This window comes from Typopeltis vanoorti, chromosome 24 (assembly GCF_054136105.1).
Source record: "Typopeltis vanoorti isolate ZY-2024b chromosome 24, IOZ_Tvanoo_1.0, whole genome shotgun sequence".
Taxonomy (NCBI): Eukaryota; Metazoa; Arthropoda; class Arachnida; order Uropygi; family Thelyphonidae; genus Typopeltis; species Typopeltis vanoorti.
In genome coordinates this window covers 62,643,017-62,659,457 of record NC_143572.1, presented here as the reverse complement: position 1 = coordinate 62,659,457, position 16,441 = coordinate 62,643,017, and the positions used below count along the sequence as shown (strand labels likewise).

The 16,441-nt window shown below is 35.3% G+C and overlaps 1 protein-coding gene across 2 annotated transcripts; it reads left to right on the top strand.

Moving 5' to 3' along the window:
- Nucleotides 1-1,427: 1,427 nt before the first annotated feature.
- On the top strand, nucleotides 1,428-15,994 carry LOC150093293 (acetylcholinesterase-like). 2 transcript variants are annotated; one of them, XM_090413872.1, is made up of 4 exons: nucleotides 1,428-1,470; nucleotides 3,422-3,575; nucleotides 12,730-14,290; nucleotides 15,461-15,994. In XM_090413872.1, the coding sequence occupies exons 2-4, from the start codon at nucleotides 3,497-3,499 to the stop codon at nucleotides 15,654-15,656; spliced, it is 1,836 nt and encodes a 611-aa protein (XP_090269998.1). In that variant the 5' UTR covers nucleotides 1,428-1,470; nucleotides 3,422-3,496; the 3' UTR covers nucleotides 15,657-15,994. The 2 variants fall into 2 exon arrangements, with proteins under 2 accessions (XP_090269998.1, XP_090269999.1); XM_090413873.1 differs by lacking the exons at nucleotides 1,428-1,470; nucleotides 3,422-3,575 and adding an exon at nucleotides 5,400-5,447.
- Nucleotides 15,995-16,441: the final 447 nt, after the last annotated feature.

The window sequence follows — 16,441 nt, the reverse complement described above, 5'->3', positions numbered from 1 at the left end:
GTCCGGTTTCCTTACCCCAGTGTTGGTCCTCTAGTGTGGCTCTATCACAGTCTCCCAACCTTTGTTTCTGAAACGGTTATTTAATATGGAGACCACGGCATCATGCTTTCTCACCCGGACACCATGTGTGCGGAAGCAACACTGGGCAATATGATTCAAAGTTTCGCTGTAGGGGCAGTCAGCCCTACAGCGGGTGTCGTCTCTGCCCCATCTCGCTGTTCCGGCCCTAAAATTTGAGCACTAAAATCAGGGCATTGGTTTTAGTGCTCAGAATATCAATGAATTCATGACTTGGTAGCATTCTGGTGCCATCCCTTACCCATTGATACTGAGGGGCCACCATCCACAGAGTTGTGTAGCAGAGATGCCCACATCTTGCGCTCTGCTAGCTCAGTCAAAATCAGGGAGCCCTGATACTGGGTCCAGCCCAAGGGTTGGACCCAGTAGGGAGAGAGAGAGAGAGAGAGAGAGAGAGAGAGAAGATAAGTGATATTATAATAATAAGAGAGAGAAATTTTGTATGTAATAATTATTTTCTGTTATATAGCGTATATATTTATTAAATGTTTATATAGCAGATGGTACAAGGATATTTGGATGCAAATAGTTTGTTAAAAAGTTAACTAATTCATTCATGTTTAAAAGGATGAAAATAAATCGGAGGGATAATTTTTAGCAAATATCAAATTAAAAAATTCGTTACTTCCATAGAACAACAAAGAAATACATTTCGCACCTCACATAATCAACAAAGAATAGTGCCAAACACTTCCTTGTATTTAATATCATCGATATTATTTCTCGCTAACCTGAAGCCGGATATTTTCTGTTCGAGATCGCTACGTACGATCAAGAGATATCTGAGTACATAATACCACACTGGGCTGCCATTTACTGGCACTTCGGCACGTAAAGATTTGATTGTGGTAATTAAATATTTTATTTGCTAAAATAAAGAGTCAAAAGGCTTCAGTTCGGCGATGAAAAATTATATAAGCTCAAGCATCTATATATTCGCTTTCTATTTCTCTGGTCAACTTATTTTTACGAAACTTTCATGGTTTCTACATTTGGCTTTGAAATAATGCTGGATTTAATATCCACTTGATTTTTATAAAAAAAAAATATTTTATTTATTAAAATATATTTAAAATACGAATTTGTTCTCTCTCTCTCTCTCTCTCTCTCTCTCTCTCTCTCTCTCTCTCTCTATGTAATAATAAAATAAAACACTGTTATACTTGGCAGAAATGATTCTGTAACATTATAGATAAAACACGTACAGTTCGTACATCTGACTAGTATTGAAATTCCCTTCCACGTTGTTTGTATGTCTGTTTTTAAACCGGTAAAGTGACCTTTGCAATGCTGTCTGGCTTTCAAGGTCATCACACTAGGTCATGGACAGATGGGTAACAAATTTCTGGAATAGCCGGGAAAATGTCAAATACGCAGGGCAGTTTCAGTAAGGTAGAGTACAATCTTCCATTTTTTTCTTTTTTAATTTTTAGATTTATTTGATTTATTTGCTTGGATGATGCTAAACATGGATATGTGAAAAACGTCTTCTATCTACATATTCAAAACATTGTGAAATGAAGTGCTTTTTGCACACATTTATCTTCGTTTACTTATGGTAAAATGATTATGTAATGCTAAATAATATTCTGTTACAATTCTAGCGCTAATTGGTAACTTACAAATTCATAATATATATATATGTGAATAAATTTTATAGCATAAAATATGAAGCAAATTTACATAATATTTTAGCAATATTGTCTTTTTTTATTATCGTAAAGAAAATTCAAATATTAACTGAATAAATGTTCGGTAAAAAAGAAAAAAAGAAAAAACAACAACCGGAGCTCCGATTTGCGATCGTATTAAACTGTTTTTAATAATCTAAATATTTTGGGAAACGCCCTGCTTCAATACGAACATACAAAATGTGGGCATCGAGTTATTACGATAAGTGCTCAACCTTCAAAAATAGAACCAAAAATTCAAAAACATTTAAAAGTAAAGGATAATTGTGGGATAAAATAATGATTCCTTTAAACAATATACAGGGTGTTCGGGATAAATTTGACATATTTATAATTAATTATATTTTTCCGTAAGTTACATGTATTAACACACACTTCTCTTCATTTAAAAGTTTGGACCCTTCTTCATTCATATACAAGATGTCAGAAAGGATAGATAGCTGGAACCCACCTGAATCATGGAAGAGAATAACTTGTATCATGATGATTCGTGCCCGCCATCAAAATAAGGATATTACGACTGCTGCCCAATGCTCCCTGAATACAGTAAAAACAATCAGGCATGAACTAGAGACTTGCAATGGTGACTACGAGGATGTAGCAAGAAGAAAGATCCCTAGCAGACGATCTGATTGCGTTCGTACAGCAGAATTCCTCGCAAATCTGCAGGAACAGGTGTTGAAGAACCCTGGCATTGGAATTCGGGCTTTGTTCGTGGAGTTGCTTACTGTAGTCAAGCCCTGGATAACAAGGGTAGCCAATGGTAGGCCGTATGTATGGCAGCAGGATTCGGCCCCTTGCCACACCTCTGGGAAAAGTCAAAAATGGTTGTCTGAAAATTTCTACGACTTCACCAGTCCAAATGTTTGGCCTCCAAACTCCCCAGACCTTAACCCCATGGATTATTTTGTATGGGGCGCAGTTGAAAAAGACACCAATCGCACTTCCAGTAATACAAAAGCCCAGTTAATGGATAAAATTAAAACAGTTTTTGCGGCCCTTCCCAGGGAGACTGTAGCATCAGCTTGTTCGAGGTTCCGAAGCAGAATTGAAGCTGTGATCGATGCTAATGGTGGTTATTTTGAGTAAATCTTGTTGATAGTATTGTAATTAACTCTGCCTGTAATGTTTTTTTGTCAATTCATTAAATTTAATAGATACAAAGAAGATTTTCTTTTTCCTTACGAAACTGTCAAATTTATCCCGAACACCCTGTATACTTTGCATACATTTTTGAATGTTCAAGAGCAGCCAAAAATATTATTTTAAAATTGTATTTATAAATAATAAAAATACACCTATATAGTAGTCCTACTTACCAAAGAAGCTCAGTAATTTTAAAGAGGGTTTTATAACTTTCACAAATCAATCTTAAATATTTATTAATCAGGAAAGCACTTATCTACATTACCCTACACAGTAACGGATTATGTTCCATTGAGGCCATAGACGAAACTTTGTTATAAGGTCTTTTTTTATATTAAAAAGACAATAAAATCTTTAAATAATAAGTTTTTTCTTATTTATAATTATTTATTGAATTTGTTCTAGTTAGTATTACAACTTGCAATGTTACCTTCCGTGCTTTTAAATCTGCAAAATGAATCGATAATAACCATAATTAACTATATCATTTTCTATAAACATTATAGATAAATTATTTAAATGAATCATTTTGATGCCCCCGAGACAACGAGGCCCTCGGCGCACGCCTATTGGGTTATGTTATGTTCCTCTACCACCACAAGCGAGTAACTTGTGTGTACTGCATGAAGAGTGATGACGCTGAGTCCAGGAACGGAGGCGGTGAGTAATGTCATAGTAGTCACTTTTGGAACTAATTTTGGCGGGAGCGACACAGGTCATCAAATGTCGAAGCACTTTTTTACCAACCAAATACGATAATAAAATCCACGTTAACAACCCTTTTGACAGGTACCATTTAAAAGTTTAAAAATTTAAAGTTTCAAAATATGTGTTTTTTAATTATCTTAAAACATTTACAGAATAAAATATTCTAATATTGGTACATACTATACTACTATAGATTATTAATATAAACGTTTAGAAAAAATGGCAATGAACACCAATATTGTCTCGGGAGCCGCAGTTTGCCGACTGTTGTTCTCGACCAGGGCAAACTTTTGAAACGGAAGAGCCAAACCTGCCCCTCACAACAATTTAAAAATTATTCGAAAGTCATAAATATATTTTTACAAATAAGAAAAATGTAGTAATATTCAGTCACTTTGTTTGGCTGCCCTGCCTACGATATGCTCAACCATCCCTTCCACTCCCTCTGTATACTCCCCTCTCCACGACCTCGCTTTTCCCTCCCTGACATCGCGCATCTCAGTACCACGAAGTTTTGCGAGACCTATAAAACAAATGAAATCATCATTATGTGAATAAAATCCTTTAAAAATTTTATAAATGAAACTATGATAGTTTTATTTCCATTTTCAATTTTACTTCAGAGCCAAATGTACGTACCGAAAGAGCCGCAGTTTGCCGACCCCTGTTCTAGATCTTATATTTCTTCTAGAACACGATCGCTGTGACTTTTTCCACAGAATACTATCTTTTGAATTTCTTTTTGTACGGTGATTTGAGGTGATTCCATTTCTTCGACCAACTCCTACTTTCATGGTCATAATAGCGAACTCATGTTTCACCACTTATAATTATGCGCGATACCATCTTTGGTACCAACACTAACAGTGATCAAGTCAATAGTACAGCCTCCATATACTTTTTTTTTATTTTTTTATATCAGATGGGTGTGAATTTCAATCACCACCATAAGTAAGGAATTCAATCACCACTCTATACTGTACCGGCATCTGTAACAGCCACCATTTTGAACGACTTGTGTAGTTCTCATGTGACCGATTGCAGCGCCAATCACGTGGTGAAATTAGAGATTACCAAAATATAGGAGGCATTTTTACGTACCCCCCCCCCCCACACACACACTCATAAAATATATGTCCATGTAATTGTCAGCTGTATGGCAACGACATTTTTAAAACAGCAAAGACGACATATTTATTTTATTAGTGCATAAAACTTTAGGTACATCATCTTCTTTGAAGTTTTTAAATTTTATAAGGCAGCAATTTTCACTAATTTTTGTTGAATGCAAACGATGGCTGCGAATCACATTTTTATACCTCGCAATTTCTCGGACTTGGTTTACTCAGTTGTCATTTGAAATCTGAAATCTGAAAATTCCAATTTATGCGGATGAAGTATTTGAAGAATTCACCTTGCTTCCTTTCCTTTAGGGCATCTCACTGAACTGTTTTGAAATGCAAACTCAGTAAAGGAATTAAAAAAAAAAAAAAAAGTTGTTTTGAAATGAAACACGTGCACTATGCGCGTGTTACTGAGTTATTGTTCTGAGCAGGATGGCTATTCGTTGTTTGGAAACACACTTACTGTCACGTGATATGTGAGGTCATACGACAATCAGTAGCCAATAGCAACTAAATGAAACTTCTAACCTGCTGCTCTGGAAGTTGTTGCAGAAATGTGTGTCACTTTTACTGGAAAATGTGAAATGCAGCACAAATTTCAAAGAATGAAGTCGCTTTCCTCACTTCTGGTAGTAATATAAATCTCATCAAAAATGACGACATGAAAATATTTGAAGTCGTTTAGGAATAGTCGCAGAAAGTAAGTTACCTGTTTTAAGCGTAACGAATATTTATTGCTAGTAAGTAGAATATTCTGTTTAGAATACTTTTAAATGTGCAGTTGGTTTTGTTCAATACTTTGAAATTGTACAAATTCACCTCTTCCGTATGTGAAACACGTTGAATTTTCAAAGGTTTCTGTACCTCACGTTTTGCTAACTTCGGGATTTTTATTAAATTAATTTATTAATTCCTACAGCTAAAGTATGTTTTAACACTAATCATTGGGATTAATCTCAGTAATCTGTGCTATTCTTAAAGGTTTCAATACTGGATAAACCAGTACATCAATCAAAAATAGTATAATTCACATAAAAAATATTAAAAATAAAATCTATGAGATCCAATCTAAGTTCTAATCAAAGCAATACAATATTGCCACCATTTATACTTTGTGCAATTAAGGGAAGAGAAAATTGAAATCGTGTTTTACTAGTATAAGAGCTGCTTAAACCAGTTGGTTTCCGACCAGAGCTCACTCGAGCAAAAACATACTGAGTATCAAGGAGTGTCATGTTTTACAGTTGTATTTTACATAAGGGAACTCGTGCTCGTGATTGGTGCTTAAATCATAACTTCGACCCATTTCTTCTATAATGTATTTACATTTAGTAATTTTAGCGCTGCCATTACATTCCCCCCCCCCCATTTTTTAATTCACTTGTTCTGTTATTATTGTACTTCCGTCCACCACTGTGAAGTTCACAGAATTGAGCGAGCCCGGTTTCTTGAGTGGCGCTGTAGCAAACATTCGATGTTTATCAGCAAAAAAAAAAAAAAAAGAGAGAGTTGTCTAGCAGTACGAGTTAGCATGCAGTGGCAAGTTTACAAGAACCGTGTGGCTATAATAGCACTTCCAGGTTGGAATGCAGACTCCTTTTATATTGTTTTAATAAGGAAATACCGTGAGCACACACACACATGAATTCCAAAATATAATAACATAATATAATGACTCCTACAGGCCATTATATAAATGCTGAATCTCATCACCATCCAAGTCAAAAGGCAGGAACTATTAAAACACTGGTTCATCGGGCCCATTCCTTTTGTTCTTCGGACGATCTCTTACAAAAGAGCTGCAATATATTACTTCTTCCTTTCTGTCTAATGGATACAAGAATTCCTTCATCAAAAGAGCTTTGAGTAGTTTTAAAATGTCTTCCTCTTCAAATACAGAAGAATTAACACGCATTCCTATCCCTTATGTAGAAGGCATTAGTGAACGCAAAGTTTTAAAACCACTGAATATTTTTGTTGCCTTTCGACCGTTCAGAAAAATCTCCACCTTTCTCACTTCTCCAAAGGACAAGCCTTCCGCATCTCAGTTATCCAGGTGTCTACCAGATTCCGTGCTCTTGTGGATTATCTTATTTCGGACAAACAGGTGAATCTGCCTTTATTCGGCCAGAAGAACACCAGTCTTATATTCAATAACTTGAAAACAGTCTGGACTTGCAGAATATGCCATTATCACTAGACATAGAATTCATTGGAACAAGACAAAAGTCGGTTCCTCATGGAACAGCTTTATAAAGAAACATGTGAAACTCTACTTCACTTAAACAGATCCGATGGTTTACGTCTATCCCCTTTATGGGAGATAGTACTAAATAAATCAGCTAATCTTTTCATTGCATATATATATATGAAATAAATTTTTTAACTTGGGGATACTGTATATTAGGGTTGCCAAGTAATTTTATAAGCTTGGTTATTTAACTCCTAATCTCAAGTATGCAAACAATTAAGTTTGCGCCTGAAACAAAGTTCAAGTCTGAAGATGGTACAACACCAGGGCAACTCATTGTAAAGGTGGGTAAAGATCTGATCACTATTCTTATTATTTTCCCATAATGTAAAGCACATCTCACTAGAAGATGTATACTGCAAATGCATTATGGGTGGGGGTCACTACCCACCAAGGTTTCAACCTTCTTTGAGGTCTCCTCAGTGAGTAGCTAGACCCTAAATACCAAGGTTTTAGTAATACGGAGCCTTATCAACTTTATCTATACAAGTTACTACTCACTAAGGAGACCTCAAAAAAGGTTGAAACCGGTTTGGGTAGTGACCCCACCCATAATGTATTGCAGTATACATCTTTTAGTGAGATGTGCTTTACATTATGGAAAATACTAAGAATAGTGATCAGAGCTTAACACACCTTTACAATGAGTTGCCCTGGTGTTGTACCATCTTTAGACTTGAACTTTGTTTCAGGCGCAAACTTAATTGTTTGCATATTTGGGATTAAGAGTTAAATAACCAAGCTTATAAAATTACTTGGCAACCCTAATATATATATATATATATTTTTTTTTTTAAATTAAATTAATTTTTTTTATTTATTTTTTTAGTTAGGAAATTTATTGACCTTTTTAGTTATCTTACATTAGCTACTTAGGTGGCGCCTTTTGGAATTGTCAGTTATTGTTCAATTAGCTTTATAAATGGACTGAAGATGCCTGCGATACACAGGCGAAAATTATACTATTAAATAATATTTTACTATTATTTAATAGTATAAATGTATAAAAATATAAATGAGTTATTATATTTTTGAATTAACCTGTTATTTTCAATAATCTAAAAGCACTCGGGGATCTGTAGGATGTTTGTGTATCGGACTAATTACCGTCATAGCGATACCGAAGACATCTGACCACCAAAGAATAGACGTATCGTGCTGCGTTAGGAGGCAACTCCTTGTTAGGGATGAAAAGGCCCGCCTCCGCCGTAATTCTGTGAGAATGCAGGAAGTGATGTAGCCAGAGATGAACGCTCTCTCACGATAGTGAGAGAGCCTATCTTCGTTCTACTGGACACTTCCTAACACCACAACGTATGCGGCAGAGGGTGATAAAATCAAAGGCACTTCTCCGGCGGTACACGACCAGCAGAACATAGAGATACTCTCTTCACATATGGGAAGATTTTTCACCATTGAAAAGTCGTTGAATCATCAAAACGATCGGGTATATGTCTCCGATGGCCGCACAATACGTGTAGTAGCACCCAGGATTCAGGGGTCATCACCCTGCATCAGTGATAGTTTGGTGGCGGGTGGCGTATCGGGAGGGATACTCAAATTGCATTTTTAAATAAATTATAATACCGAAATAAACCCCCGTAAAATATTATTTTTTTAGCATAATTTTCGTCTTAGTATTAAAAGCATCTTCGGTACAAAGCTAAGAGAACAATAACTGACAATTCCAAAAGGCGCCACCTAGTTAGCTAATGTATGATTGCTATAAGAGGTCATTAAATTTCCGAACTTATAAAAAAATAAAATTAATTAATTAATATATTATTTAGTTAATTATTTTTTATAAAGGTAATTAAATTTTCATTAAAAGGTCATTAAAGTAAATAATTAATTAAATAATATATTTAATTAATTTTTAATTTTTTTAATAAGTTTGGAAATTAATGACCTTTTTTAGCAATCGCACATTAGCTAACTAATTTGGAATTGTCAGTTATTGTTCTATGAGCTTTGTACTGAAGATGCCTTCGATATTAAGGCGAAATTTATACTCATAAAATGATATTTTACGAGAGTCTGTTCCGGTATTATAATTTATTTAAATATGAGTACTCACGGTATTTCCTTATTGAAACAATTTTCATTTCCTCGAGAAAGGTGTCAAAAACTACATAAAATGTATCAAGCTACCGTGCTGGAACCTATGGAACGGTCCTTGAACAACCGTTTTCTTTTACGGTAAGCAGTGGAACTTCCATCAGGACTCAGTCCTTGCACAAGGTAAGAACCACAGAACAGTGGGTGGAGGAGAATGTGTGTGACCACACATCTGACTGTCGGTCTGGAAGTCATGATCTGACTCTGTTGGACTTCAAATTGTGGTCGGAGCTTGAGAGAGTGGCCTGCAAGAAAGAATCGATACCCCAGTATCGCCAGGCTGAAGATAGATTTGTAGCAGTGGCACACCCAGGGTTGGGAGTCCAAGGGGCCCTGAACCCACAAAAGAAAAAACACTAGAAAATTTTCCAAAAATCTTTTCCTAATTAAAATTCATTTTTTTATTTATGTTGTGTGGTGTCTTCTATTTTTATAGTACTTATGAATTAGCGGTCATATAAGGTGGGAATACCCTATATAGCTCTCGGGAATCACTGCCACTGTGAACGCAAGACGAACGAAGCAGTGCTCGGGTGGGCCGAGCCCTATTTCGTTTGCCCGAGCCGGGCCAGAGAAGATCACGAGTATCATGTATTGGGTATTGGCGATCACTGCAGATGCTCACTCATTGGTTATATGCAATGTGTAGTGTCTATTCTCAAATCATCCCCCCTTCCCCCAAGATTAAATCCTTAGTGAGCCACAAATTTGCAGCGAGCAGTGACAGCGTTTCCGTTGGATGTTGTTTGTGCCACCATCGATATATGGCGATTTCGAGCGTGCGTGAAGGCAAAAGGGAGACATTTTGAACATTGAGTGCTGTTCTATGCATGTTATACATGTGGTTTAAATGCGCTGAAATCTGTAAATGATTCACTGATAGAATGAAACTTTCACTGACTAAAAGTGCTGCTTAAGTTTGAAAAGTATTTATGGCTGGACTTGGTATTTACTCGTGTTAATCTGTTGTATGAAGAGCTCAGATACGGACAATGCCCTCCTTTAGAAAGCTTGGGATTGGAATATGATCCCATCTCCGAAACGAAGCACTTTTATTTGTAAAGATTTGTTAACCGTAGGTGGCAAACAACCTCAGTGTGGGGGGGGGGGGAAGAAATGACCGGTTCTTTTCCTCCTGGAAAGTTAGATTTTCCACCCAGCAAATTAGCCGAAAGAACAAGTCAAAATATATTTACAGAATAAGACTAACCATCCTACCTATTATATAATTAGTGTGATGAAACCCTTACGATATTTATTAGGTCGTATGTTTATGTTTATCAATATACTTTGACATCTTTATGGCTGTTTTTATTTCTACTTTTGGCCTATTGGAAAAGTAGTTGCTATTCCCGGAATTGTAAAGCTAACTCTCTTGCATTATATTTATACCCAAACAGGAAAATTTCCTGTTTGGGTATATTGTTTATACCCAAACAGGAAAAGGAGTGAAATGAGTTACTGAGTTAGCAGGAATGCATGTACTATACATACTTGTTTCCACCTACATAGTTTGATTTGTCTAACCGCAAATTGCCATTTCATTATAGAACAAAAATTTTCATACATAGCATTACAAAATAAGAAACTTTCATATCACAATGGGCGACTTTTTTTTTTAATATAATTGACCAGAATTATATGAGGGTAGAAAATAATGAAAGACGAATTAATTCATTACAATTATTGTATCATCATTCTATTACGCCTGTCTGTCTGATTAGCACGATTGAATAGCATCTCAACTCCTCACCCGCAGCCTGGATTGAATAGCATCTCAACTCCTCACCCGCAGCATACAACCAATGAGTGGAATACCATCTCAACTCCTCACCCGCAGTTTGGAGTTCTAGTCCACATTGTGGACTAGAACTCCAAACGGACATTAATATTTTGGAAGATCTTCAGGTAGCAAATGCTTTTCATTGCCATAGTGCTTATGGGAGGCCTGAAGTAGACAAACGTCCATGCTATTTGGAATTTTTACTAAAATTTATTGGGTCATCTAAATTTTGGTTTAAATCGGACTAGTGTCCATTCTTGGCCAATCATAGAATAGCAGGCCCAAGACTAACCATGATTTTAATTGGTATCCGGGGGAGGGAGGGGTAGGCTAACATGAGTATTATTTATTTATGTATTTTTTTTTTTTTTTTGTAATTCAATTTAAAGTAAATATACTCTTACCCCGACCTTCACAAAATACACGTGAAGTAAAAAATTTTAAAAGTGAAATAAGTATTTCATATCAGTTCAAAGAAAAAGCCATATGAATTTTTCAATCTATACGGAAAATGTTGACCCGATATAGCTGCAAGCTTCTAAAGCCTGTTGTTGAGCCTTTCGTTGTGTAAATTTTATGCTATCTTTATTAAGGGTAATAGTGTTAAAAGACTATTAAACTGCCATTTATCAAGGTAAGTGTAATATTCGAATATTTCGGTAGGATTTTTGTGTATTAAATATTATTTGAATCAACTGAACTCTCAAACATTAACTACAACTTTAACGATATTTTCCCATTTTTATAATTTAGCGTTTACCATGATATTATTTTGACATTACGATGACAAAGAAAAAGCTTTCTAATTATTATCGTTTTATATTTTGTCAATGAGAAGCGAAAAGTATTTTCAAGCTTTTTATAGAGGCTTATCTGCTTTCATTCAGAAGCAAAAACTTTTTCTGAAAGGAAAAACCCAAATTTGTTTCAAAATTCGGGTACTGGCTTTTTAGAAAAATTGACAAATAGATTGCCAAACAAATGAATAAATATCTGAAAGTTTTTAGAATATTCTTCAGCAAAAGCTGAAGAAACGAAACTTGCAAGTAGTAAGAATCATATCGTCAAACAAATTCCTAACGTGTTATTTCTCAAAGCACATTTTGATTAAAGATAAGTTTATTCTAGTATTATAATCACACGAGATTATCTTGAAACAAAATGTCGATATTCTTCTTTTATTGCTATATTAATTTTATTATTTATGGGCTTCATTTAGAGCGATTTTCTCTTTATCTGTTCACGAAATACTTCGTTTAGAATAAGTCACGTGCTGCACACAGTTCTTTTGAAATTGACGTCTGTTACTGCTCATAAAAGAGATTGGTTAAGAATCCGTCGCGTGATGCAGCGACTTAATGATTTGACATTTGAAAATCACGTGACGTTGATTTTCTTTTCATTACGGACTTTCGATAGAAACGAGCGTAGAAAGTACGTTAATATACCAACTAAAATGCATCGCTTTTTACGAATGAGATTGCAAAAAATTTTTTTTTTTAAATTAAGATATGAAAGTTGGTTTCTAAATCCATTCTACATATCAAGCTAAATAAATTATCCAAGCACATTGATGGATAGGAAGACTCAAGGCGATAAAATATAAAATAAAAATTCATCAGAACCACTTATCGAATTTCAATTCTTTGCCCCCGTTCTTAGCCTAATAACAGAAATTTAAAAATAATGTGGATTTTTAAAATTATAAAAATTAATTTTTTTATAATTATAAAAAAATATAACAATTAACATATTTCATGTTATTAATATATAATTTTTTTTTTTCAAAAATTTCGTATATATATATATATATATTCTTTATTTTTTCAGAAAAATTCTTCGTAATCCAAGACAAAGATATGGAGGACAACAGTGTTTTCAGCCTGTGTGTCACCAAGATGCTTCTGGTGACAGTTTTCATGGGTATATTCAACCAATCAGTAGATGGAAAGATGATCAGAGATGCACCCCTCAATGAAGAAGACCCCATTGTACAGACTACTAAGGGACCAGTTAGAGGTCGGATTATGGAAGCATTCGATGGGAAATTCGTGAACGCCTTCTTTGGCATACCTTATGGTAGGGAGACCACAGGAGTTAACCGTTTTCGCCCTTCTCAATCGCCAGATCCATGGACCGAAGTGCTGAATGCCACAGAAAAACCACCAGCATGCTTCCAGAGGGAAAATGCTGCATGGTTTGGACAAAATTTTTCAAAAACGGAAAACTGTTTAACGCTAAATGTGTGGACACCTCGCCCTTGCCGAAAAGAAGCAGTACTACCAGTCATGGTATTTTTCCATGGCGGATCTTTCCGTTCTGGATCATCAATCTATTATATCTATGACGCTCAGGGTTTGGCATCAGAAGGTGATGTGATTGTAGTGACAGTGAATTATCGTTTGGCATCGTTGGGATTTCTTTATCTTGGAATCGAAGGAGCTCCTGGAAATGCTGCTTTGTTTGATCAGCTGCTAGCAATTCAGTGGGTGAAAGATAACATCCAGTACTTTGGAGGGAACCCTGACAGCATCACTTTATTTGGAGAGAGTGCTGGTTCAGCGTGCGTGACTTACCTCGTGATGTCTCCTCTCAGTAGAAACCTCTTCCAGCGAGCCATAATGCAGAGTGGTACGCCAAATGCCCCATGGGGTTTTCTCGATGAAGACAGAGCCATCAACAAATCCCTCACCTTAGCCCAAGCTGTCGGTTGTCCTCATGATCATAATGACAGAGAAGCTGTTCTGGAGTGTCTCCAGAGGGCAGATGCACAAGAACTGATGGACAGACAAGAAGTTGTAGAAGGTATAATGGACGTTGGATTCGTTCCGGTGGCTGATGGAACTCTAGTTGTGGAAAGTCCACAAGATTCACTTCGGAAGGGAAACTTTAAGCGAACAAGCATCATGCTGGGTAATGTGATTCAAGAGGGAGCGATTTTTGCACATATTTATTTCCCTGATATTTTACCATTGGCTAATGATGTGAATATCACCAGTGAACAGTTTCTGTATATGGTGAGGCAGTTAGATCCCTACAGAGATGAAGTTTCCACTCTATCCATAGATTTCATGTACAGCAAGTTGCCAGGCATGAGATACCTTAACGAGAATGTTGATGGCATCGATCAGCTAATGGGAGATTATTACTTCGTGTGTGATAATAATGAGGTGGCTGATGTCTTTTCCCACGCTGGGAACAACGTCTATAAATACGTGTTTGCTCACAGGTCCGCAATCAGTCCATGGCCTCGTTGGGTGTCAGCTGTACATGGAAATGAAATCCCTTTTACTTTTGGAGGAGCTCTGAACAGGAGTGCGGGTTATCAGGACGATGATGTTCAATTAAGTAAACGCATGATTCAGTTCTGGACGAATTTTGCCAAAACTGGGTAAGTAATCTAGAAATATTTTTAAATTATTATCTGTTGGTATACATTATATGGTATATATAATGTATACCAACAGCATATCAAATTAAGAATTTAATGTTTTATTAGCATTAAAAGTTGTAATTTTATTACCAAAAGCCTTTTTGAAAATAAATAAAAATGAATTTCAGTTTGAATTATTTAGATTTTTTTAAAATGGATTGACAGAAAATTTTATTATTGCGGACCTACTATATTATTTATTATATTTGGACATTTATAAGTATTTATTAATAACGTCCGCTATATTTGTTATCAGTTTTGTAAGTTCGCATATCAACCTTTTTCCATATTATAAACAAATGACATTTGTCAAATTGCTGTTTGTTGCTATGGTAACCAACCATCCGGGTAATCAAAATCGTGAAATATTTTATTTTCTTTTACTACGTTATAAACAATAATGTATCAAAATAGGGCTTTTTATTAAAACACTTTTCATCCCGTCACTTTTTGCAAATAATAATAGTAATAATTGAAGTTACCTGTGTTCTTGAAACAGAAGAAGGAACTTTCCATATTGCGTTTCTTCGAACGTTGAAACAGAATGCCTGTTTAATATCTCCTTTAATTTTCTCGCTTGTTGACAGTCAAAGAATTCAATTTGTTAAGATTCTTTTCAGAATCATCTTGTAATATATTCCAACAGTCAATTTATTTTACAAAAAAAGTTACTAAAACAAAATGCCCTGGTTTGCTTTGTCAAACCTCTGTTCTTGTTTTCTTTCGTTACCGAGGTACCAAGCGCTCTCTCGTTAGCTGTCAATCTCCCAGCAACCTCGTCGATGCGCATGCGCACTTGTTACACTAATCGACAAGTAAGCAAATAATGGCTGACTCGTATCATTAGCGAAAAGAGAATGTCTTTACGATGAACGTGAAATATCACAGTACACTTATATATGAATTATAATACAAAAATATTGAAATTATTGCAACTATCGGAATCTAATAAGTACAAAATATTGCACGTTGTATTTTTTTTTCTTTATCATAAATTTATCATCCGTCACATCGCGAATGCATCATACGTGATTACGCTACATAAGCGAAACTAATAAAATTGTAATATACAAGAGCAAACTGTAAAAATATCGCTAATTAAAAATCATGTGTTATTTGTCTTTACAGAAATCCAAACCTTAATTCAGAACAAGGACAGGACAACAAGTCGAATTGGCCTGTTTATTCCGAAGACTGTAAGGAATACCTGACACTGAACAACAGCTTAGAAGTGGGAATTGGTCCGCGTATCAAACATTGCAGTTTCTGGCGCGACTATCTACCTACGCTGATGAATATAACGCATAAGTTTCCTTGCTGTTAAACGTATTTCGAGAAGATAATAGACAACACAATATGTAGGATTTGGATTGCACTTTTACTAACAAACTTAATTAATGCTAACTTCGATTTTTATTTATTTCTATTTTATCTTATTCAGGAGGCGGTGTAGTAACCGAAGTTTGAGAAAGTTTCACGTCAACTTTGAATGATGGGAGAATGTTGTGATGTGGCGCCATCTAGGTTTTGGTATAAAATAAGTGTTGGAATATTTTTTATGTCTTTAATATTTCTTAATTAGTCTCCTGTAACTGAATAAAAACAGAAAGTTGTAAGTAGCTTCATTTATTTTTTTAATTCTATTCACAATAAAGGCATCCCAAACATAACCAGATTTCGTTTTTATTTCAACTTTTTTTTTTTCATATCACAAAAATCACAGATTATAATTAATGAAGGAAATAGCCTAGAACTCATGCATTGTAGTATTCGCAAAGTTTAATTTTGGGTCAAAGACAAGGATGTATGAATTTGCCTCTCGCTTGTGACATTTCATATCATTGTCATTTGTAAATAAACAACAGTCGTTTGTTTATATAATATATCCAAATCAGTCGTTTTTCATTGATTTAGAAATATTATATAACAAACGATTGGAGTTTCATATAGGTTAGGCCTAATTTACACCACGTGTATGAGTACCATTGTATTGCTGGTAAAGACATACAACTTAGGTGCTAGGTGCAATTTTACAATTTGTTATTGGTTAACTTAGGGGGGGGGGAATATTAGATTATGAAGATGGAAGCTCACCAAATCTTTAAGAAG

Excerpts from the sequence above, each read along its gene's own strand:
- LOC150093293 (XM_090413872.1), top strand. The coding sequence starts at position 3,497 with ATGTTCCTCTACCACCACAAGCGAGTAACTTGTGTGTACTGCATGAAG. Across the intron at positions 3,576-12,729 it reads TGAGTCCAGGAACGGAGGCG|AAAAATTCTTCGTAATCCAA; the intron begins GTGAGTAATGTC and ends TTATTTTTTCAG. Across the intron at positions 14,291-15,460 it reads ACGAATTTTGCCAAAACTGG|AAATCCAAACCTTAATTCAG; the intron begins GTAAGTAATCTA and ends TTGTCTTTACAG.